This window comes from Neoarius graeffei, chromosome 20 (genome assembly GCF_027579695.1).
Source record: "Neoarius graeffei isolate fNeoGra1 chromosome 20, fNeoGra1.pri, whole genome shotgun sequence".
Classification (NCBI taxonomy): domain Eukaryota; kingdom Metazoa; phylum Chordata; class Actinopteri; order Siluriformes; family Ariidae; genus Neoarius; species Neoarius graeffei.
Window position 1 is genome coordinate 8,369,187 of NC_083588.1, and position 24,303 is coordinate 8,393,489.

The 24,303-nt window shown below is 43.5% G+C and overlaps 1 pseudogene and 2 gene segments (V, D, J or C); all 3 read right to left on the reverse strand.

Moving 5' to 3' along the window:
• Positions 1-421: 421 nt before the first annotated feature.
• LOC132869411 (Ig heavy chain V region 914-like) lies at positions 422-930 on the reverse strand (annotated as a pseudogene).
• Positions 931-2,886: 1,956 nt separating this feature from the next.
• Positions 2,887-6,112, reverse strand: LOC132869412 (immunoglobulin heavy variable 3-30-3-like). The segment is given in 3 exon segments: positions 2,887-3,176; positions 5,683-5,982; positions 6,067-6,112. Coding segments are annotated over 3 exon segments (636 nt in total).
• A 12,521-nt stretch (positions 6,113-18,633) lies between these two features.
• On the reverse strand, positions 18,634-19,139 carry LOC132869413 (immunoglobulin heavy variable 1-46-like). The segment is given in 2 exon segments: positions 18,634-19,004; positions 19,088-19,139. Coding segments are annotated over 2 exon segments (423 nt in total).
• Between the last annotated feature and the right edge of the window lie 5,164 nt (positions 19,140-24,303).

Below are 24,303 nucleotides of genomic sequence, written 5' to 3' on the forward strand. Positions count from 1 at the left end.
TGAAGTGAAAATACTTTCCAGGCAACAAGAGGCACAACTTCTGAGCTCTGTCACATCTGTAGACGAGGAGATTTACCTCCAACTGATCAGACTAGTTTAGAGAACTGGAATATGATCATCATTAAAACTGTTAAAGCCAAACTTTCAGTGTCCAAAGACAGACATTATGTTCAAATCGTAAACTGTGATGTTCATATCACCTGGCCTTTGGAGAGTCTGAATGCTGCATTAACACTTCACCTCATTCACATTAACTATGGATTGGAATGGAATGGATTGATAGATTATTCATGATGGATTAACTGTATATCCAGCCCAGGACAAGAAATAATTTCATGTTGAGGCCAAAGATGAAACATGATGTTGATTTCCCTTTGTCTTTGAAATACAGAGGGGTCTGAACCCTGTGAGCTCATTTATATCAGGTGTCCCTGGGGACAAGTGGACTGCAGGGAGATGAAAATGAACAGGGATGTTTTTGTACAGGACTGCAGGGAGTCTGTAGTGCTGTGTGTCTGGCGCAGTAATACACAGCCGTGTCCTCGGTCTGAGAGTTTTGTCCTCTTAAATAAACTGTTCTGCTGGATGTGTCCTGGCTGAAACTGATCTTGCTCTTCACTGTATCTTTGATATTAGTGCTACCATCACTACACAGATATCCGAGCCATTCCAGAGCTTTCCCAGCAGGTTGTCGTATCCAGTGAAACAATAGCTCGACTCTGAGGTCTTACAAGAGATGGAGAACGACTCTCCAGGTTTAACGAGCACAGAGGCTGACTGAGTGAGCTCCACAGCACCAACACCAACTGAGAACAACAATAAAACATCATCAAATCATTTTCCCAACCAGGTATGAAATCTAAACTCATTCAGCCAACATGGAGACTTACAGAATGCAGCTGTGAGCAGCAGCAGCACTGATGAGAGCATCGTTGTTTGGGATAAAACTGAAGTGAATTAAACTGTTCAGCTGCTCTCCTCCTCACCACACACACACACACACACACACACACTCCCCAACCTCATATAAGAGACCTCAGTGAAGGATTTGCATCAAATGCATCACATGACCTTGAAGACTCGGCTTTTAAAACTAAACACTTGCGTATCTCTGTGACCAACTGATTCAAGTTTCAAAGTGTTTCAAAGTGTTTATTGTCATATGCACAGTAAGGAACATGTCCTCTTGCACAATAAAATTCTTAGTTTGCCATCCTCCATGAGTCCCAAATTACAACAATAAATAGGTGGAAGAAATAATACAAAGTTAAGCCAATATAGGGCGGCACGGTGGTGTAGTGGTTAGCGCTGTTGCCTCACAGCAAGAAGGTCCTGGGTTCGAGCCCCGGGGTCGGCGAGGGCCTTTCTGTGCAGAGTTTGCATGTTCTCCCTGTGTCCGCGTGGGTTTCCTCCGGGTGCTCCGGTTTCCCCCACAGTCCAAAGACATGCAGGTTAGGTTAACTGGTGACTCTAAATTGACCGTAGGTGTGAATGAGAGTGTGAATGGTTGTCTGTGTCTATGTGTCAGCCCTGTGATGACCTGGCGACTTGTCCAGGGTGTACCCCGCCTTTCGCCCGTAGTCAGCTGGGATAGGCTCCAGCTTGCCTGCGACCCTGTAGAAGGACAAAGTGGCTAGAGATAATGAGAGAGAGAGAGAAGCCAATATAGTGCAAAATAAAATGCAAAAAAACAAATGGTATATTACAAAATAAAGGTAATGTATTTACCTTTTTCCCCTTATTTACCTTAGAGCCAGTCACTGAGGGTGGGGTGCAAACCAAGTGTGGACAGTTTATGGGTGAGTTTGTGGGGATAACCCTGTTGAAGGCAGAACTGTAGTCAACAAAGAGTCTTCTGATGTAGGAGTCTTTGTTTTCCAGGTGGGAGAGGGTATAATGGAGGGCAGCAGCGATGGCATCTGAGCTGGACCTGTTGGGCCTGTAGGCATAGTGCAGGGGGTCCGGTATACTGGCTTGAATGTGGGCCAGTACCACTCTCTCAAAGCACTTTGAGATGAATGGAGTGAGTGCTATCAGCCTGAAATCATTCAGGCAGGTGGGTGGGCTCTTCTTGGGAAGAGGGACAATGGTTGTGGTCTTGAAGAAGGAGGGAACGGTGCTCTGGCTGAGGGAAAGGTTGAAGATAGCGGTGAAAACATCAGCCAGCTCATTGGCACATACTCTGAGGGACCGCCCAGGGATGTTGTCTGGTCCTGCTGCCTTCCTGGGGTTGATCTTCCTCAGAGCTTTGTGTACCAGGCCTGATGAGACTGTAGATGGTGGTGGTGGTGGGGCATTGGTTGGTGCAGGTTTGTGTGCCTCTTCTATGTGCTGTAGCTGGAGGTCTCAAAGCGGGTGTAGAAAGTGTTGAGGTCATCCGGCAGGCTGTCTGTGGAGCTGATGGTGCTGGTGCTGAAGTCTGTGAAGTGCTGCAGGCCTTGCCACATCCGCCCAGGGTCAGCAGAAGAATAGAAGCTGTCCAGCTTCTCTCTGTACTGCCTCTTGGCTGCTATAATGGCTTTCCTCAGTCCAGACTTTGCCGCTTTGTACTCCATTTCATTGCCTGATCTAAATGCAAGAGCGTGAGCATGCAACATCCATCATACCTGCCTGTTTATCCAGGGCTTTTAGTTGGGGAACTTCCTGATCTGTATGGTGGGCATGATGTTGCAGAGCCTCACATTTCTAGACCAGCGACTCTGACAGTAGTTTCGGCTACAAGGTTGACAGAACAGTGCTTGTTCTAATATGTTTTCATTTCTAAATAATTTACACAGACACTTATATCATGGATGCTCCACATAAGTTTATTTAAAACATGGGGAGGAGATTCATCTGATGGAGAATGTGTGGCTTTTAATGGAACAGAAGCCTCTTTATCATTTACTATATAGAAGCCGTGTCTTCAGCTTTCAGACTCTTCACTTCGAGGTACAGAATGTTTTTACTGGTGTCTTTAGTGATGGAGAACTGGCCCTGCAGAGACTGAGCAAATATCCTGCCAGTGCCAGTGTCAATGCATCCGATCCACTCCAATCCTCGTCCTGGTTTCTGACGGATCCAGTGCATGTAGTAGCTGCCCATTGAGAATCCGGAGACAGTACAGGACAGAGTGACTGACTCTCCAGGTCTCTTCACCACAGAAGCAGAGGAAGTCAGGGACTGTCCATAAGAATCTGGAAGAGAAGAGTATAACTCGGTAATGTTATAATGTTTATCAGGACAGAATGGCTCTTTTTCCTTCCAGTAATCTCATGAAAAATCTGAAACTTACATGAAATGAGTCCAAATAAAATACACTGTCCTAAAATCATCCTTCTCTGAGTTCTGCTTAAGACAGATATAAAGTTTATGGGAGTGTTATCTATCACACAGCTCACTGGAAACGAGAAGAGCCAAGAACATGCTGTTTATACCCGACTCTATTTGAATAGGGAGTGTCCATGAGCACTATGGATGAATTAAACCCACAACCACAAGCTGCTCAGTGTAGAGATGAGTGGATGATTAGAAGGTTCTGTGTGGAACCCCACAACAGAATGTTTCATGGTTAGAAAGAGTTGAGAGTAAAACCATTTTTAGAAGCTGAGAACCCTGAATCATCCACAGAAACTTTAAACCATTCGAATGTCTCCTAATGGGGAAAAAAGGATATGATTTTATACAGTGTAACATCATACAGATTCACATTTCATCGGAAATTTTAAAAAGGGGTTTATTTCTATAAAATTAGACAATCGATCAACTGCCTTATTTCAGTCTTTATGAATTTACCATGAAATCAGTTTCTCCAGAACAAAGAGCCTTGTCTACTGATCAACACAACACAGGTTGCTGATATGCTGTATGTAATTCTGTTTAATCTGAGGGTCATGATTCATAGCAGAATGTGAGAAGAAAAATGGCCTGAATGTGCAGAGAGCAACAGGTTGAGATGGTTGAGTTTGCACAGACTCCCCTCTAGAGGCACAAAAGTGCTGTTGTCAAAATATCCAGAACTGGAAGGAGAGATTAAAAAAAAAAAAAAAGGTTCAAATGTTCTTGCTGTCAGTAAAAAGGTCTCCCATGGAGCAGCGATACAAATGAAGGAAGTCTGAATTCCAGATTGGAGCATTTGTATCAGCACGGTTTAAAAGAGAGAAAGCACTCAGATACAGTATCAGTGGGAAATTAAGTAATTTATAACCGTGTCTTTTTGATGGAGTTTGTTCTTCACTCTCTGTGATGAAGATTCTTTAATGTCATTTAAGAGCAAAATAAAGAAACTTCCTGAAAGATGAAATGCACTGACACTACAGTTCTGCTGAATTACTGAATCTGCTTAAATTTTTGATTTATGTTTTGTGGGATTTTTTTTTTTTAAGGTCAACTTGCTGAATAAGTTTTGTATCTTGTGGAGATGTGAATCTTCCACTAAAGCTGGTTGAGACTCGAGGTGTGGATTGGGACTGGGATGACTCTTAGTTTGTTGGGTGAAGAACCATCAGAGCCACAATTAACACACCATGCTGACACTGATGCCCTTTCTACCTCTGGGAGTTTTTCCAGTGTTTCCAGGGGCAAAGTTCATTGATATATGTTTCTATTTTGAAGAAAAAAAAATCTAGTTCAGACCCTTCCTACATTTGTTTTAAATCCAGAAACACGTAGATATTTGGAGCAGTAAACAGACACAGAGAATGTTTTCCTGTCTATCAATTACAGCTGAAGCAGCTTCAGTTAGTTCAGATACAGTCTGTGTCTGGTTTTTGTACGCTGCTTCCTCAGCTCCATAATCAAACTCTGTGATGGTTGGAAGTTCTGGAATTCAGTTGGGTGATATGAGTTTTAGCTGAGCAACGAGCTGATTTTTATGCAGAGCAAATAAGAACAGGATGGATTTGCATCAACATCCTTTTAAGCAATAGAGTCAGGTCTATAATATGAAGATCCACGGGCTGATTTTGCATGTGCCGAGGATGAGAGCGATGACACATTTTACAGTTTGTCAGTTCAGTTTCATGGTTGTTTTTAATAATTGGTGAACATGCAAGTGACCTTCAGAGTTCTTGTAATTTAGTAATTTCCTTCACTTTAGAGATGGTTGTTAATTATGAATGAACGTATTTTATTGAACGACTAAATGTTTTTAGTCACTGTCGATATCAGTGTTTATAATATACATGTTGAAGGTGTCTGAATTGATATGTTGAGTGTGTAACTGTTGTTATTTAGACGATGTCTCTGCTCCTAATTCTGAGAGATAATACTTGCTTTTTTCTGAAATGGGAAAAGACACAAGTTTCATGAATTTAACCTCAGGAGAAGTGAGATACTGCCCACTAGAGGTGCAGAAACATTTACACATTTATTTTAACTGTTCATGAAATATTCTGTGAAATGAATGAAACGTTCAATCTAACAAATCTTGAAAGAATATAATTTGAATACAGTTCTTTGATTAAAACTTCATTCCAGTGAAATTTATTGAAAACATGGGCAGGAGATTCATCTGATGGAGAATGTGTGGCTTTTCATCGAACACAAGCCTCTTTATCAAATACTATAATTTTCAATCAACTATTTAAGGATCAGTAAAACAGGATTGATAAGATTTGTATCTTGTGGACATTCTGTTATACTATACACTGTATGAGGTGTTTTTGTACAGGGATGTTGTTGATTTGTCTCACTGTGGTTCACGAGCACAGTAATACACAGCTGTGTCTTCAGTCTGCATGTTCTGCCCTGTTAATGTTACTGTGCTGCTGGACGTGTCTCTGGAAACCTGAAACCTGCTTTTCAGTTTCTCACTGTAGGCAGTGCTCCCATCATAACATATCCGTCCGATCCACTCCAGAGTTTTTCCTGCAGGTTGTCGGATCCAGTGTGTACAGTCGGTACTAGTTAATGAATATCCAGACACTTTACAGGTCAGAGTCAGTGACTGACCAGGGGGTAATACTGTGGATCCGGTCTGGATCAGCTCAACACAGTGAACACCTGGGGTAAAAAAGGTATTGTAATGAAAAGCAAAAAAGCTATCACATAAAAGAATGTATTAAATATCAAATGTAAAACACTTACAGTGTCCGGCTGCCAGCAGCAGCAGCAGGAGGGATGTAGAGATCATGGTGTGTGTTGAAGCAGACGTAGTAAAAGCTCTTGGTCTTCACTGCTTAAATATATAACAGGGAAGGACATTTGCATGGAGACACTCCTTATCTTCAGGGAAATTTAATGGATTCTTACACATGAGAAAACCTCCCCATCTCTCAAACATCTCTAATCTGTGAGTTTAAATATATCATAATTTTAAACATTTTGTCATGTCTGTTTGTAGATCGATCTATCAGTCCTGTTTGTTTTTCGGTTTTAACAAATCAGAAGCTGAAGCCAGTTGTTAATGAGTGAGTTTATCAGGTGTTTTCATGTGAATTCATTCAAAGAAGAGGTAATTATCTTTTTATTAATTTATAGTTATTTTTAATTTGAACCCTTACTTGATAACAGCATGATAAAATGCATCTTGTCATGTTTCTGAGAAATCTCACACCGCAGAAGGATGTCGTCCCATAATACACAACTGTGTCTTCAGTTTCTGTTCTTTTTGAGTTTTAATTTATCCAACCTGTGCTGTGGATTTTCCTCCAGCTGATATCAGATGAAGTGATGAGGCCACATTGTTACAACCCGAAGGTCCTAGCTGCAGATTTGGATCCAATGAGCAACTCCAGAAATCACAGATCAAAGACTGAGATGTACCTGTTGAGCAGAGCAGTGAGGCACACAGGCTGGAAGCAGTCACAGCAACACAGTCAGTCCTTTCCTGGCAAAGATCCGAAAAAGGCAGGGCAGACACAGAATACTTTCATCTTTCTCTCATTATCTCTAGCTGCTTTATCCTGTTCTACAGGGTCGCAGGCAAGCTGGAGCCTATCCCAGCTGACTACGGGCAAAAGGCGAGGTACACCCAGGACAAGTCAGCAGGTCATCACAGGGCTGACACATAGACACAGAACCAATCACACGTACGGTCAATTTAGAGTCACCAGTAAACCTAACCTGCATGTCTTTGGATTGTGGGGGAAACCAGAGCACCCAGAGGAAACCCACGCGGACACGGGGAGAACATGCAAACTCCACACAGAAAGGCCCTCGTCAGCCACGGGGCTCGAACCCTGACCTTCTTGCTGTGAGGCGACAGCGCTAACCACTACACCACCGTGCCACCACACAGAATACATGTCACACAAATACCAGGAAGAAATCCAAACACAGCCGGCAAATGGTAAACTGGAAAAAACAGAATCCAGATTCAGTCACAGTCAAACAATCAGAAAACCAGGGAGAAGTAGCAGAGAAAAACCAAAAGCATGAATGAGACAAAACCTGATGCCGAGTCTTTTTCTCCATGCCGTATTTATACAGAGTAACTGAAAGCAAATTCAGAGCAGGTGTGCTAGCACATCATGTGGAGAACAGGGAAACACGGTGTGGAACACAAATGCATGTGTCAGGACTTGGAAGTTCAGGGCTGGATCATGACAGTACCCCCCCTTACGGATGCTTCCAGGTGCCCCAGACAGAGTTTCCACATTCTTATGGTGGACGTCCCTGAGGATTGAAGGATCGAGGGTGAAGTGTTCTGGCACACAACACCTCTCCTTCGGGCTGTAATCCTTCCAGTTGACCAAATACTGTAACCGCTGACCACATTGACAGACCTCAAGTAGTTTACTGATCATGTAGGCCTTGCCTCCATCTGTGATATGAGGGGGAGGGGCCTCAGTCACACAGAGACACAAAAGGACAGGTGGATGCGCTGCATGGACTTGGGCAATGACAATCAAACTCATCTCATCTCATTATCTCTAGCCGCTTTATCCTTCTACAGGGTCGCAGGCAAGCTGGAGCCTATCCCAGCTGACTACGGGCGAAAGGCGGGGTACACCCTGGACAAGTCGCCAGGTCATCACAGGGCTGACACATAGACACAGACAACCATTCACACTCACACCTACGGTCAATTTAGAGTCACCAGTTAACCTAACCTGCATGTCTTTGGACTGTGGGGGAAACCGGAGCACCCGGAGGAAACCCACGCGGACACGGGAAGAACATGCAAACTCCACACAGAAAGGCCCTCGCCGGCCCCGGGGCTCAAACCCAGGACCTTCTTGCTGTGAGGCGACAGCGCTAACCACTACACCACCGTGCCGCCCCACAATCAAACTGCTGTGTTGTTAATGACCTTAGAAATAGGAAAGGGACCAACAAACCCTGGGGCCAGCTTATGGGAGGAGACCTTCAGGGGGAGATTAGCTGTGGACAGCATGATCCTCTGTCCCAGATGGTAAGCAAGAGCTGGCCTGCAATCCTCTTGTACACATGACTGGAGCGTAACAGGTGACGTCTGGTGTGCACTGACACTCTGCGATAGCGTCAGACAAAGACTTGGGCCGATGGGACAGATGCCTCCTCCTCCTGCTTGGGAAAAAGATGGGGCTGGTAACTGGGGCAATGCTGGAAAGGGGTCAGCCCAGTGGATGATGAGGGAAGGCTTTTATGAGCATATTCTATCCAAAGGGGAGCCTGGCTCCAGGAGGAAGAACCACCGGATGTCAAGCACTGTAGGGCGACCTCTAATTTTTTATCTGTATGCTCCGTCTGCCCATTACTCTGCAGCTGGTAACCAAAGGAGAGGCTGGGAGTGGCCCCAATAAATTTACAGAATTCCTTCCAGAAGTGAGCTGAGAACTGAGGGCCTTTGTCAGATACAATGTCCATGAACCTGGAACACATTGTTGATTCACAGTTCTGCTGTCTCCTTCCAAAGCTGCCTTCAGTGAAGGGATACAAAGTGAGCAGCTTTGGATCAAAGATCGATGATCATCAGGATGCAGGTGTTACACTTGGAGCTGGGGAGGCTGGTGAAGAAGTTCATCACAATGTGGGGCCAGGGATAGCGAGGCACAGGTAAGGGTCTCAGCAGTCCAGCTGCAGGTTAGTTGCTCATCTAGATTCTAGAATAGACATCACAGGCCGCCACAGAAGTCCTGACATCCTGCTGCAGAATTGGCCACCAGAAATGTTGCCAAAGGACAGTGAGAGTCCAAGCCACCCCAGCATAATAGGCTCAAATAGAGCTGTGTCCCCATTGAAGCACCTGGGAGTGCACACAAAGAGGCACATTAAAGCAGTTGGGTGGAATGTTACCTGGTCCCGGATCACTGGACAGAGCATTCTGGATGGCAGGTTCTATAACAAGCTGGGTTGCTGCTACTACACAATGAGCAGGGATAATGGGTTCAATGGTGCCTTGCTGAGTGTCTGAAGAAAACTGCCTGGAGAGTGCATTTGGCTTTGTGTTCTTATAGCCTGGTCAAAAAGAAAGCACAACATTAAAGCAGGAGAAAAATAATGACCACCTGGCTTGGCATGAGTTGAGCCATTTAGCAGACTTGACAGATTCAAGATGGCAGGTAATGTGAAAAGAATGCATAGGGGTTCACCTTCCCATCCTTGGCTGACCATTGAGACAGGATGGCCCCAACGCCCATGCCATCCACTTCAAGGACAAACTGAGTGGCTGCATGAGGGATGATGAGAATGGGCACCATGGTGAACCTGCTCTTTAGTGAAAAAAGGCACTCTCGGCATAGTTTGTCCATGATAAGGGGCACTTCGAGGATGGGAGCTCAGTCAAGGGAGCAGCAATGGTGCCCTAGTTACTAATAAACCGCCAATAGAAATTGCCAAACCCAAAAAAGTGCTAGAGTTCCTTACAGGAAGAGGGAACGGGCCACTCAGAGACCACCTTGACCACCCTGGGGATATCACAAAGCCCAGGAAGGAAATGGTGCACTTGTGAAACTTGCACTTGTCTGCCTTGGCAAAAAGTTGATTCTCCAAGAGCCATTGCAGGACTTTTCTTACATGGGATCGATGAGTCTCCAGCATGGCAGAAAAGATGAGAATATCATTGAGATACCCAAAGGCAAACCAGTTCATAAAATCTCCTCGGACATCTCTGATCAGGGATTGGAAGACAGAGAGGCATTAGTGAGCCCAAATGGAAGAACTAAATATTCATAGTGGTCAGGAGAAGTGGTGAATGCAGCCTTCCACTCATCCCCTTCTCTTATTTGCACCAGGTTCTCTTATTCAGCATTGCAGAGGTCCAACGTGGAGAAAAACTGAGCCCCTGTAGTAATTTGAAGGCTGTGGACATGAGCGGTAGGGCGTAGTGGCTCTTAACAGTGATAGCATTTTGTCCCCGAGAGGCAACGCAGGGCCTGAGTGACTGAATTTTTTTCTCTCAAACACCCCCCCCCCCCCCCCCCCCCCCGCACCTGCCAGGGAGGACAATGGATGGATAATGACATCCACTAGTGACTCTGAGATGCATTTGTGACCCCTCACCGAATCCAGGGACACATGTCGGCCGAAACGAATCCAAGATAATCGCAAAAGAAGCTTTTTTTTTTTCGAAATTTGTGATTTTTGTTTTTTTCCATCATGTGCAAGTTGAGATCTTGAAGAATGTAATCAGTATTTCAGATAATAGATTGTTTTGTTGGAAAAGCATACATTTTTTGTTGCAAATTGTCTCATTTTTGTCAGGACTGTAGCCTGCTGGGGGTGTGGGTAAATTACCATATGGGCCATTCACATGAAGATTCAAGTCATTTGTTTTTTTTTCCGCGAATCAGCTGCATGATGCGAGTTGAGCGCATGGCTACTTAACCTGCATACAGGCGTGTGATTTCACTATGGAATGATTTACTAAACAGAGAGCAGAGGAGCCCCGCGAAGCAAACAGACATACGGTATTTACATCGGAGATCACCATTTCTAGCAAAAAAAAACGCAACCTCGTTTTCCAGATTGAATGGAATACTTGAATGATCGGATGATACATGGACCATTCTAGGATTACATTCCATCGGAGGCATTGGTGTGTGCAAGGCGCCGTTTCTCTTTCTGATGGGGTAAGTTTATTAATCTAAGGCTGTGTGGTTATTTTTGCATGTAACGGAGAGTGTTGTGGTTTGGTTAAGCCTAGGTCACAACCGGACGTACGATTTTTTGGCCGTGTGATTTTTGGCATTTCCCAAATTGCTGCGTTTTTTTTTTTTCACGGAGAAAGACGCGCATTGGCTGTAAGTTTGTCTTGCAACCTGAAAAAAACGTAAGCTCCCGTAGAGTTTGGTTGACATGACAAAGAACCTCTGCGGCCGGTCTGCGGCTCGAAAATCAGCACATCACACGCGCGCTCTTGTGCTTTTCACACGCGTGGTCTTGTGCGTTTCATGCGCGCTCTCCATGCGTTTCTTGCGTTTTTTGCGTGTAGACCGGCCGTAGGAGCGCGTACTGTACGGCCGGTTGTGACTGAGGCTTTACATGAAACTAGTGTTGTGTTAGTTGTGTCATCATCGTGCTATCTTTCTTTCTTACGGTGTGAGTAATTTTTCAACCACAAAACGTTAAAGTATACTTTAGGACTTATTTTTGTACTTCATAATTGTTTTGGGCATACTTTGCATGGAAGGAAAATTGACGTGGTGATCTTTGTTTACATGAAAGTAGTATCGTGCTAGCTAGTAGGGGGTAGGGCTTTCCTTAATGTCATGCAAATGAGCACCATTATGTGCCCGCCCTACACCCAGAGTAGCTGAGATGGAAAACTTTGAGGGCGATTTTCTCCCTTTTCTGTTTTAAGAACTATACACTTTCAAAAGGCCACACATTCTTCAAATATTGTCAGATCTCCACATGGAAGGCATCATTGGAAAGCTTAGAAACTGTACTTTCTGAATCTGTCAATAACTCAAAATGCCCCCAGGCCGACATGTGTCCCTGGATTCTGTGATCTGCCACATTTGTCCATCGCCTCTCTCCAGGAATGGGGGGGGGAGACAAACTCCTGGAAGGTGTGGTCTTGGGTATCAGCTTGATGGTGCAATCGGAGGACCGATGGGGGGAAGAGAGGTGGCACAACCTTACTGAACACCAGATGAAGTTCTAGATATTCGGGGGGCACACTGGAAAGATCCAGTGTCTCATCAGGGCTGGTAACAAGAGGGGCCAGGGGAGTCACATCCAAAGACAGGCAGGTCACCAGGCAGTGAATACTCCAGGAGAAGACAGTCCCATCACTGCAGTTGATGTGGGGGTTGTGCAGTCCTAACCAGCAGAAGCCAAGTACGGTACAATAGGCTAAACCGAGGTGTTCATGGCATAAAAATAAATTGATTCGACATCATGACCTGACAACTTCAAATTTACCGGGTCCATGACATGGGAGATGGGACAGAGTTCAAACCTCTTCAGGGTTCTGGTCACAAGGGGACAATCTAACTCCCGCAATGAGATGCCCAGTTCCTCAGCCCAGGAAGTCTTGATGAAGCTCTGGTCAGCACCAGACTCAATGAGGGCTTGGATTGATTGAATCTTATTCTGAAACATGATTGTGGCAGCGGGGGCATGGCCAAGCGTTGGTCTGTGACCAGAGGGCGGAGTCGGGGAAGGTAAGTGGCGGAATCACTGCACCTGAGGTTGATTAATGTGTTTGTGTGTCTTCCCCAGTGACCGCGCCCTATTTAAGGAAGAGCGCGAGAGCAGAGCAGGCTCTCTCCCCAACCTGACCACAACAGATGTGTGTGAGTGAGTGAAAGTGTGAGTGAAAGAAAGCTGAAAAGCTATAATAAACGGGTTTTGTGAACTCAGTTCTGGCCTGCCGTCCTTCTGTGCTCCACCCACCCATCCGAACTGCTACAATGATCTTGACAAGCAACGTTCTTGAACTTAAGATTTCGAAGTTCCAGGCTGGATCGTGACACATTCGAGCAACCTTACTTGATTCTCAATTGCTCAAATGAAGAACAGACTCTTACACAGTGTCTTCGGAACAGTCTTTGTCTGTCATCCAAATGAGCTGACAAAGTACAGTGAAACAGAGAAAAATAAAACTCCAATGACTAACCCCAAGTCATCATGACCAAGCTAGACAGTACACAGCCTGGGTTGGTCACGACCATTATGCGATTATACAGTGGGCAGGGAAGCGGGGGAGAGGTGCAGCCTGAAGAGGTGGGTCTTCAGTCTGTGCTTGAAGGTGGTCAGGGAATTGGCAGTTTTGACCTCAATGGGAAGGTCGTTCCACCAACAGGGAGCAAGGACAGACAGTTGTCTTGAGCAGGCTGGGCAGGAGCAAAGAGGAGGAAGGACCAGGCAACCAGTAGCAGCAGAGCGTAGGGCTCTGGCTGGCATGTAGAGTCAGATCAGACTCTGGAGGCATGCTGGACCAAATCGCTTGACTGCCTGGTAAGCTAGTGTAACCCAGGTCCCACGTAGCTATGTTGTATATTATCTTGAGTATGTAGTACTATGGGACAGGGCCTGAGTTCGTTGTTGAACTGTTATTAAAATGTATGATTACCCTTTAATTTACCTCTTTTGAGTTTTACCCCAATTTTGATTTCTGAACTTCCTCAGCAAAATTTATAAGGACCACCACACAATGGTACATTGCAATAATCCTTTTACAGGTATTTATTTACAAAATGAAAGAATAAAGTTTGGTAACTCTTTATGAAATAAAATATAAACAAGACTCGAAATGTTATAAATAAAGGTGTACAAAATGAAATATCAGGTTTCTTTAGTTTTCAAACCTCTTCCTTTAAGTTTCAAAAATCTCTTTTATACCGTTATAAAAAAAAGTACAAAATACCTTTTTTTATGCTTTTAAGTTACACCAAAATACCTTTTAACTTTCTTTAATCAAAATAAGTACCTTTTTAATAGCTTTTACACAAAATAAATACCATTTAGATACCTTAAATCAAAATAGTTACCTCTCAAATACCTCTTAAACAAAAAAATTACCTTTTGAATATGGTTGATATTAACCAAACACAATTGTTAAATCACATACAAACCATCAAAATCACTCAATGTATATCTGTGGGCCCCCCCACACACACACCTTCACTCGTTAATCAAGAAATTTGACCCTGTTGCAGGCCTGATTTGAAGCTGGGGTGCAATGAGGCCTAAAAACTTGAATGGCCGCTTCACTCTGACGTGAGCAGAAAACAAAAAAAAAAGCACGTGCAAGTTCAGTTAGTTTAGTTAGTACTCACGATTCCCAGACGAATTGTTAATGGGGATAGCAGTCACCGTTAGTACACAGCATCACAGGAATCACAGGAAGCAAACAGTAGAGTCTGTCCCCTGGGAAGACTGGGAAAACCGCTCCGACCTCTCTCTTCACATCTCCTTTAAGCATATTCACTCAGTTGAGCCACAATACCAAACGCTATTTCATGGCGAATTAACGTGAAGTCTGTTTTAACTAGGAAGCATTACAATGCTACCGTAACAGTATGATGTCCAGGCACATATACATAGTATGCTAAGCTAACTAGCAGGTGGCTAACTAACATCACAACATCATGTCTTATCACTATAACGGTTAGTTACAGCACAGAACAAAAGGCACATACTTATTTACCTTTTTACGAGTTACAATCAAGTTATTATCAGGACCACGAGTAGTCAACCTTGTAGATAAAACTTTGAAATACTCTCAGCCAGTGGTTACGTTAGACTTTTTCACTGTCCGTCATTCTGACGGACAGGGTCTTAAAAATTCCGTCATTGTCCATTATTATCTGTCATTTTATTTTAACTTTTAAATGACAATGTATATAGGCTATAAATGCTATATATTTAATAACTTGTGTTTTCATGGACTCATTTTCATTTAAAAATTAATTCACAGAACAAGCTTGTATTATTTAATCATTTATTTATGTATTTATGATGCAAAAAGATGAACAGAGATTCTGACGTTCGGTCACTTGTGAACCCATTTTCCCTCCGCTAAAAACATTGCGGCTGTTGTGCCTTAACGGGCATATGAACAATGTTATTTTACAACGTAGCAAGACAATTGCAGTTAAAATATGAACAGTCCACTACAACGATTTAAGTGACAATCTAATTTGACCTGTTTGCGTGAGCTCAAACCTTCCTTCTGGCCCGCATGGATTTAAATTGGGAGCTCGCTTGTGCATAATCAAAGTCGTCAATGGAGACTGCTGCCGAGGCAATTGTCATTAAATTTTGCGTCTTTGCCTCAGACAGACGACTTCTCATTGATGTTTTAATTTTATTCTGAAGGCTGAACCCGCGCTCTGCTGCGACACTGGAGACTGGAATAACCAGCGCCACTTCAGCCAAAGTTCTGAAGTCGGGAAACATTTCTCCCAGGGCAGTGGCGGCTCCTGAATTTTTTTTCAGGGGGGGCAATTTTCCCCCGTTATGTCTACACGGACCGTAAATGTCCACAGGACTGAAGTAAATTGACCTAGGTAGCAAATCAATTGGCCGAACTTGTTTTTGCCTGGTAAATTCAGATATCAATTTAGACAATATCTCTTCTCTCCACTAGGTGGCAACACTAAACAAGTTAAAGGTGGCAAACTAAGGTAGCCTAGTAAACTAGACCCACCCGCCAAGCGGCCAAAAATATTTTTGCCTACGAGTGGCAAATATTCACATTTAGTCTGGCTTGCCAGGCTAAAACTAAGGAAGATTCATTGTGAAGCCTTCAAAGCAAAACATTTGGCATCACAATCAATTAATATTACATTACTCATTTATTTTCTCATATTATTCCAGTATTCTATAATAAGTAGACACAAATTCTTAATTATAAACATATTCTAATTTCTTCAATTCTAAAGAATGCAATTAAAGTGGCAGGATATAAATCCAAAACAAGTGTTTAAGTTTTGAAAAAGATGAAGAAAAGCATAACCATCAAACAAACGTGCAGCTTAATTATGTTTTTTTTTATATGGAATTGCACCATTTTAACAACAAATAATTCTAAATAAATTCTGCAGTTTTTTTCCCCAAGAATTCCTCCAGAAAGCCATGCCTTAAAAGGAAATTTAAAGTATTACAAGCATGTCAATGAACACAAAAGGCTTTAGTTATTTAGCTATATACACACACAAGGTTACACAAGGTTTTGTAGTCAGTGCAACTTGGCTTAACAAGTTGGAAAAAAGGTAAGGTGCTGCTGGCTCCAATGAACACATACTGTACAATATATAAAACTGAAAATATGCTTAATTTACACCAAGTCAGAGAGAACTTGAGGCTACTGAAATATTCCAAGCATGGCAATGTTAAACTGCCATTGGTAACACACACACACACACACACACACACACACACACACACACAACAACAACAACAACAACTTTTGCCTAGTAAATTCAAATATCAGATATCACTGTACCGTCTGCTGTGCTACTTCCAGGGTGGAAGAGAACGCAAGGGTAACAAAAAGAGCATTGCCTACATCACAGCCAGCTAGCCAAGTTTTGCGGTGGTACCAGTTCTTGTTAAAACCTCTTGAGTAGGTCTTCTCCCCCTTCGTAGACACTTGCTTGATGTTTAAATTCGGTCTAGGAGGTCCTCGCTGTTTGATTGCCGTTTTCTCCTCCTTGGTACGACGACTAAAGGGAACTTCTTTCAGAGACGCTATCGTATTGTTGCACTCAACACTCGCCGCCATCTTCATAGAATGTTCACACATTTCCCGCGCAAGTTGCGTTTTCCAGCCCAAAATTATGTTCAAAACCCGCCAAAATGCACTAAAAACCAATCTGGCAACACTTGCGTGGTGCAACAGGCGTATGACGTAAGCACGCTGCTTGTACGCGCACATAAAACCTAATAGAAAATGCATTGGGAGCAGGATTTTTGAAAAAAACGTACGTACCATTAGTGTCAATGGGAGATTTTGGGGCAAATCTGAACCTGACAGAAATCGCCCCAAAAGGGCGTGGCTACACCAGGCGCGACCTTAACCTGATTGGACAATGACATTACTGTTGCCGTGGTAGTAGGAGTAGATTAAAAAAATTAAAAATCTCCCTCCCTGTTTGGGAGTGCGTCGCCCAAATCGCCCCTATTAACGAGCCGCCAGTGTCCCAGGGAAGTGATCAGAAGCCGGCAAGAGCCTCTGAAGTTGGATTTCCCGACCCTGCTAGTACTCTCTTCATAGGGAGGAAATCCTGCAGCATGCGGTCTTTCTGCACCAGTGGTGCAGCTGCACCCCGCGTCTCGGCTCGGCGGAGCCTGGAACCTGACACGGAAGGTCTTAAATAAAACGAAGTTCTGTTTAAATGTTAGTTTGTCTACCCGTGCTCTCATTAAAATGATAGTTTAGCAGATATTCGAGCAGTGATGTTCCTAAGCTTGCTGGGGAAGAATACAATAAATCAACATTTGTTTCATTTTAAAAACAAGAAAACAACGAGCCTAAATGAGCGCTATTGTACAGGCAGGGAAACGACACAAACAACCCAATGCATCTCTTTTTTTAATAGCAAAAATGACGCGTCTTCTGCAGAGAAGGGAAACATTAATCCATCTCACTGTGCTAGTGGTTAGAAAAGTGAGAGCGCGGTCAGGAGCGCGATGGGGGGAACAGCCTTGCGCAGTGGCTGCAGTGTATACATGAGCAGCCTATGCACTGAACATCAAGACTGCCGCAACGTCCGCTCAGACTGAAAGTGACGGCAGTGAAGACTATGTATACTGTATGTCAGAAAACTCTGCCACAACTTGCCAATCATTTCAATTGTGTGTTTCATTATGTTTTATTATTGTTATAATTAGGCTATTATTGTTATTGGTAATGGTAACGGTAAACATCCGTCAAAATGACCTTTTGCCTTCAGATTTTTCCGTCATAGCTAAAAAAAATCCGTCAATGACGGACAATTGTCGGTTAACGCGACCTACACTGTAAAAAATTTACTGTAAATTTTACAGGAAATTCCTGGCTAATAGTTGCCGCAAATTTACTGTAAATAGGATACAGGACTATTACCGTAGAATAAACACAACAAGGTACTGTACTTAATACAACACACTACTGTAATATATTACAATATCTTCATGTAAATTTCCAGGGATTTCCTGTAAATTTACAGGATAGAATACTGTAAATTTATAGGAAATCCCTGGAAATTTACATGAAGATATTGTAATATATTACAGTAGTGTGTTGTATTAAGTACAGTACCTTGTGTTTATTCTACGGTAATAGTCCTGTATCCTATTTACAGTAAATTTGCGGCAACTATTAGCCAGGAATTTCCTGTAAAATTTACAGTAAATTTTTTACAGTGCAGTTCTGCTGAATTCTTGAATCCGCTTAAAGTGTTGATTTATGTTTTGTGGGATTTTTTTTTTTTTTAAGGTCAACTTGCTGAATAAGTTTTGTATCTTGTGGACATGTGAATCTTCCACTAAACCTGGTTGAGACTAGAGGTGTGGATTGGGACTGGGATGACTCTTAGTTTGTTGGGTGAAGAACCATCAGAGCCACAATTCACACACCATGCTGACACTGATGCCCTTTCTACCTCTGGGAGTTTTTCCAGTGTTTCCAGGGGCAAAGTTCATAGATATATGTATATATTTTGAAGAAAAAAAATCTAGTTCAGGCCCTTCCTACATTTGTTTTAAATCCAGAAGCACGTGGATATTTGGAGCAGTAAACAGATACAGAGAATGTTTTCCTGTCTATCAATTCCAGCTGAAGCAGCTTCAGTTAGTTCAGATACAGTCTGTGTCTGGTTTTTGTACAGCTGCTTCCTCAGCTCCAGTCACTGTGGCTTGTCGGGCGCAGTAATAAACCGCAGTGTCCTCTGTCCTCAGACTCTTGGCCGCTAAGTACTGTGTGCTTGCTGGGACGTTTTCTGTCATGGTGAACTGGTTCTTCACAGACTCTGCATATGTTGCTTCATTACTGCCTGTACTCATCTCACCAATCCATTCCAGAGCTTTCCCTGGTTTCTGCCGTATCCAGTGTATGTTGTAGCTCGTCATCGAATATCCACTTATTTTACAAGAAATCTTCACAGTTTCTCCAGGTCTCTTTACCACAGCAGGAGACTGGTCCAGTCTGATCTCAGCACTGCAAAAACCTGCCAGATAAAGCAATCAGAAATAATCATGAACACATTCAATCATACACTCAGTGGGAAACATATAAAGAAGTCTCAGAGACCTTGTGTTAACATGAGGATAAAAATGCACTGCTGAATGACGCTCAGCCCCATAATCAAACTCTGTGATGGCTGGAAGTTCTGGAATTCAGCTGGGTGATATGAGCTTTAGCTGAGCAACGAGCTGATTTTTATGCAGAGCAAATAAGAACAGGATGGATTTGCATCGACATCCTTTTAGCCAATTGAGTCAGGTCTATAATATGAAGATCCACGGGCTGATTTTGCATGTGCCAAGGATGAGAGCGATGACACATTTTACAGTTTGTCAGTTCAGTTTCGTGGTTGTTTTTAATAATTGGTGAACATGCAAGTGGCCGTCAGAGTTCTTGTAATTTAGTAATTTCCTTCACTTCAGAGATGGTTAATTATGAATGAACATATTTTATTGAACGACTAAGGCACTGTCGATATCAGTGTTTATAATATACATGTTGAAGGTGTCCGAATTGATATGTTGAGTGTGTATCCTCTCATCTCATCTCATTATCTCTCGCCGCTTTATCCTGTTCTACAGGGTCGCAGGCAAGCTGGAACCTATCCCAGCTGACTACGGGCGAAAGGCAGGGTATACCCTGGACAAGTCGCCAGGTCATCACAGGGCTGACACATAGACACAGACAACCATTCACACTCACACCTATGGTCAATTTAGAGTCACCAGTTAACCTAACCTGCATGTCTTTGGACTGTGGGGGGAAACTGGAGCACCCAGAGGAAACCCACACGGACACAGGGAGAACATGCAAACTCCGCACAGAAAGGCCCTCGCCAGCCATGGGGCTCGAACCCGGACCTTCTTGCTGTGAGGCAACAGCGCTAACCACTACACCACCGTGCCGGCCATGTTGAGTGTGTTACTGTTGTTATTTAGACGATGTCTCTGCTCCTAATTCCGAGAGATAATACTTGTTTCTTTTCTCATTTCAGAAAAAAAAGCAAGTTTCATGAGTTTAACCTCAGGGGAAGTGAGATACTGCCCTCTACTGTTTCACCTGACGTCACAGGGTCACGTGACGCCCCGGTGTCCACCATTTTGGACGGCAAGCTAGCTAATGTCAACAACAGTAGCTAGTATGTTACTGTAGCAATATTTACGTTCAGTCATTTGGATGACTGTTAAAACCTTTCAGTCTCAAGTTTTTCCTTTACTGGATTTACTAGTTTACTGAGCTAGCGCGCGATGGCTCCCGGCCCGGCCGGAGAGCGCGCGATGGCTCCCGGCCCGGCCGGAGAGCGCGCGATGGCTCCCGGCCCGGCCGGAGAGCGCGCGATGGCTCCCGGCCCGGCCGGAGAGCGCGCGATGGCTCCCGGCCCGGCCGGAGAGCGCGCGATGGCTCCCGGCACGGCCGGAGAGCGCGCGATGGCTCCCGGCACGGCCGGAGAGCGCGCGATGGCTCCCGGCACGGCCGGAGAGCGCGCGATGGCTCCCGGTTTGGCCGAGCGCGCTAGCTCAGTAAACTAGTAAATCCAGTAAAGGAAAAACTTGAGACTGAAAGGTTTTAACAGTCATCCAAATGACTGAACGTAAACATTGCTACAGTAACATACCAGCTACGATGTTGTTGACATTAGCTAGTGCTAACAGCTAGCTGCTAGTACACTGCTACAACACAGACACCGACCCTAATAATACAGTTCTTGGTCATTGCCTGGTAACAGCAAATTTATAACGGGCCATGTCTCAACAGACTAAGAAGTTATTTCAATGACATTTAATAACATTTTGTTTATCCTGAGGACTGAAAGTAAATGAAAATATGAACAAACCTTAGCTGTAATAAGATGGCGACCACCGGCTCCAGGGACGACCCGCTGATGTAGGCATGTTACCCAGCCTGACAAAATATTTGTAGGCATCCAAACTCTTATACGCTTTCAGATCAATACCTGTGTATAGCGATGGGTTTTTAACGACACAGGTATACAGATCATGTGGGCCGAAGTCAGGTAAAGACGAGGGCTTCGTGTACTTCCGTACGTCAGTGAACAATCCTGGTGGAAGCAGGTAAACATCGTTCTCTAAGCCTGCTAACCTCAATTTTTGCAAATACCTCTCCCTCTGCTCACCCTGTAAATGCCCTACGTCGCTGGATAGTGAAGGTGTTTTCTGCATCTCGCTCCTTTTTCTTTTATGTTTTTCGTTTGTCGCCTTCCTCGCATTCAAACTGATTCGAGCCGTGACGTCCAAAATGGCAGCATCACATGACTTGGTCACGTGAGTGAAATACCTCAATAGGTGCAGAAACATTTACACATTTATTTTCACTGTTCATGAAATATTCTGTGAAGTGAAGAAATGAAAAAAGGTTCAATATGACTAATCTTGAAAGAATATAATTTTAATGCAATTATTTGATTAAAACTATTGTTTGTGTGTTTGAAATGACACAAACTATGAAAATTTAATTCCAGTGAAATTTACTGAAAACATGGGGAGGAGATTCATCTGATGGAGAATGTGTGGCTTTTCATGGAACAGAAGCCTTTTTATCATATCCTATAATTTTCAATCAGATAGGAAAGGATCAGTGAAACAGGATGGATAAGATTTGTATCTTGTGGACATTCTGTTTTACTGCACACCAGTGGCGGCTGGTAGTCTTTCAAACAGGGGAGGCTGGTCGGTTACGATATTTCCAGATTTTAAAAGAAAAAACATCAATTTTGCCCATACTCTTGCCTCTGATCTGGCTGATTGTTGGCAGGGTCACAAACTGTGAAATAACAGGTTCTTTTGGCCCATTAGCCTACTGTCCAATATACATGATGGTGGTGTTGGGGGGGGGGGGGGGGGGTACATTTTAACATTTTATATTTTAAAATTGTGGCATGTTTAAAAATTGATCATTACTGAAAGCAGCTCTTTGTCAGGCACCTCAGCAGTAGAGCTGGGTGCCACACATTTCATTCAATGACACTTTCCCTATATTTTACTTATTTTGACTGAGAAATGTTTTATTGACAATTTTGATAACCCTTCACTTTTAATCCAGGTCTGTAGTGTGAAATGTTCTCGGCTGTGTTTTTGTTTAAAAATGTTTTCCAAATTGTAGCTGTGTTTAATTCATATCCAGAAAAATATATATTCCAATATAATATACTCAGCATAAACATTTTAAATAGATTCTATATTTTTGGTCCATCCATGACATATTACTAAAGTAGCCTATTTACTGTTGTTGATGTGGGTCACTTGCTGTTAGCCAATTCACTTTCTCGTACCAGGAGAGCTAAAAGGAACGAGTATTATTCCCTACCTTTTTCACCAAGTCAATTTGAGGCGTTGGTCTACCCTCCTCTTTAATTTTTTCCTCGAAAGGAAGACTGGCAAATGGCTTCGCCAAAATTAAATCAGCAATGCTTGTCATCCGTGCGCAGCTTTCTTGCTAGCTGACTAGCCCCCTCAAGTTCAAGTTCAGTCACTCAAATAAACGAAATTTCTGGAACTAAGATAGCAAACTTGACAACACTATATTTACACTTTATTTACAATGAAAATATATACAAACTAAAAAAGCTGGTAGAAACCGTATGTAATGAATGAAATCAAAATGTAAGCTGATCTCTTACAATACACCACAGCACTTGCGAATCCGCATGGGACTGAACTGAAATTCACCGCTGCCTGTCTATATTTGAAACGAGCTGTCAATCAAAGAAAATATCCGTCCGCTTTCACCAATCACCAGTCTCCTCGCAGAAACTGCCATGTCCCTCCCATGTGAGGCTGGGAGTCCGTAGGCGGGCGTTTTCGCAGTATTTGTCCAATAACCGTCTTGCATTTTGAGATTGAAAAGCGCAGAGCTCCCAAATGCCGTTGAAGTCCACTGAGGCTGGGAGTCCGTGGGAGTCCGTAGGCGGGCATTTTCGCAGTATTTGTCCAATAATCGTCTTGCATTTTGAGATTGAAAAGCGCAGAGCTCCCAAATGCCATTGAAGCCCACTGAGGCTGCGCTGCATCGCGCTGTCACGAGGGGGAGAAACTCACGCACACATTAAAGTTATAAGGGCATTTTTAGAGGAGGCTGAGCCTCCCTCGTTGTCTTAGAGCAGTCGCCCGTGGTGGGGAATGTGGAGAGGGGTTAGCTGAGATGAGCAACCAGAATCAGGAGGGTGGGGAACGTGGAGAGTTAGCCGAGTTAGCTGAAGTGACCAGCATGATTCCCATGGAATCATCAAACCCAGCTAATTTTCCAACAGACCATGGTAATTTCCCTGAAAACATTGCAGATGCTAATGTGAAGAGGTATATCCTTCAAACTGGCCCATGTAAGCCAAATGGTCCCTTTCCCGTCACTGGCAATTGCAGTTTTTCAACCCATTACTACACATCTGTCACTAAAGCTGGTTTTAAACTTCCATGAAGCTGGTTATGCTACTTGCCCAAGCTTGACTGTGCATATTGCGAGCCTTGCTGGCTTTTTGCTAATCATCAAGCCCCCTCCTACAATAATGCCTGCATAAACGGAGTTAGAGATTGGAAACATATCTCCTCCAAAATTGCAGTGCATGAATCTACCCAGATCCATCTCAGTGCATGTGTAGTCTATGAGCAGTGGAAACTCCATGGTACAATAGATGCTGATATGGAGAGGGATGTTCATAATGCGGCTAACTTTTGGAGGCAAGTGTTAGAGCGCATTGTGAATGTCACACTGACTTTAGCGTCATGTAACATGGTATTTAGGGGACACCGAGAGTCCATTGGGCAGGGGAATGCAGGAAACTTTTTGTCCATCATTGAACTGTTGGCCCGCTACGACCCTGTCCTGAAAGAACTGATCAGCCGGCCCGAGGGATCAGTTAAATATCTGAGCCATGCTATTCAGGATGAGATCATTTATATATTATCACAGAGAGTCAAGATCAACATAGTTCATGAAATAAATGCATCTCCATTTTATTCCATCATTATGGACACAACTCAAGATGTAGCAAAGCGTGATCATCTGAGCCAGGTCTTCAGGTATGTTTTAATTGATCAAGATGAAATGGGTGTTGCTACAGATATCAGGATAGTTGAGGCTTTTCTTGGATTCGAGATAACTGTGAATGCATCCGCTTCTGAACTGGAGGGCCAAATTTTTAGCTGCATTGAAGGGAATGGCTTAGCTCTCTCCAGATGCCGTGGACAGGGTTATGATGGCGCAGCGAACATGAGCAGAATTTATTCTGGTGTTCAAGCGAGAATAGCGGACTGGGAGCCCCTTGCTTT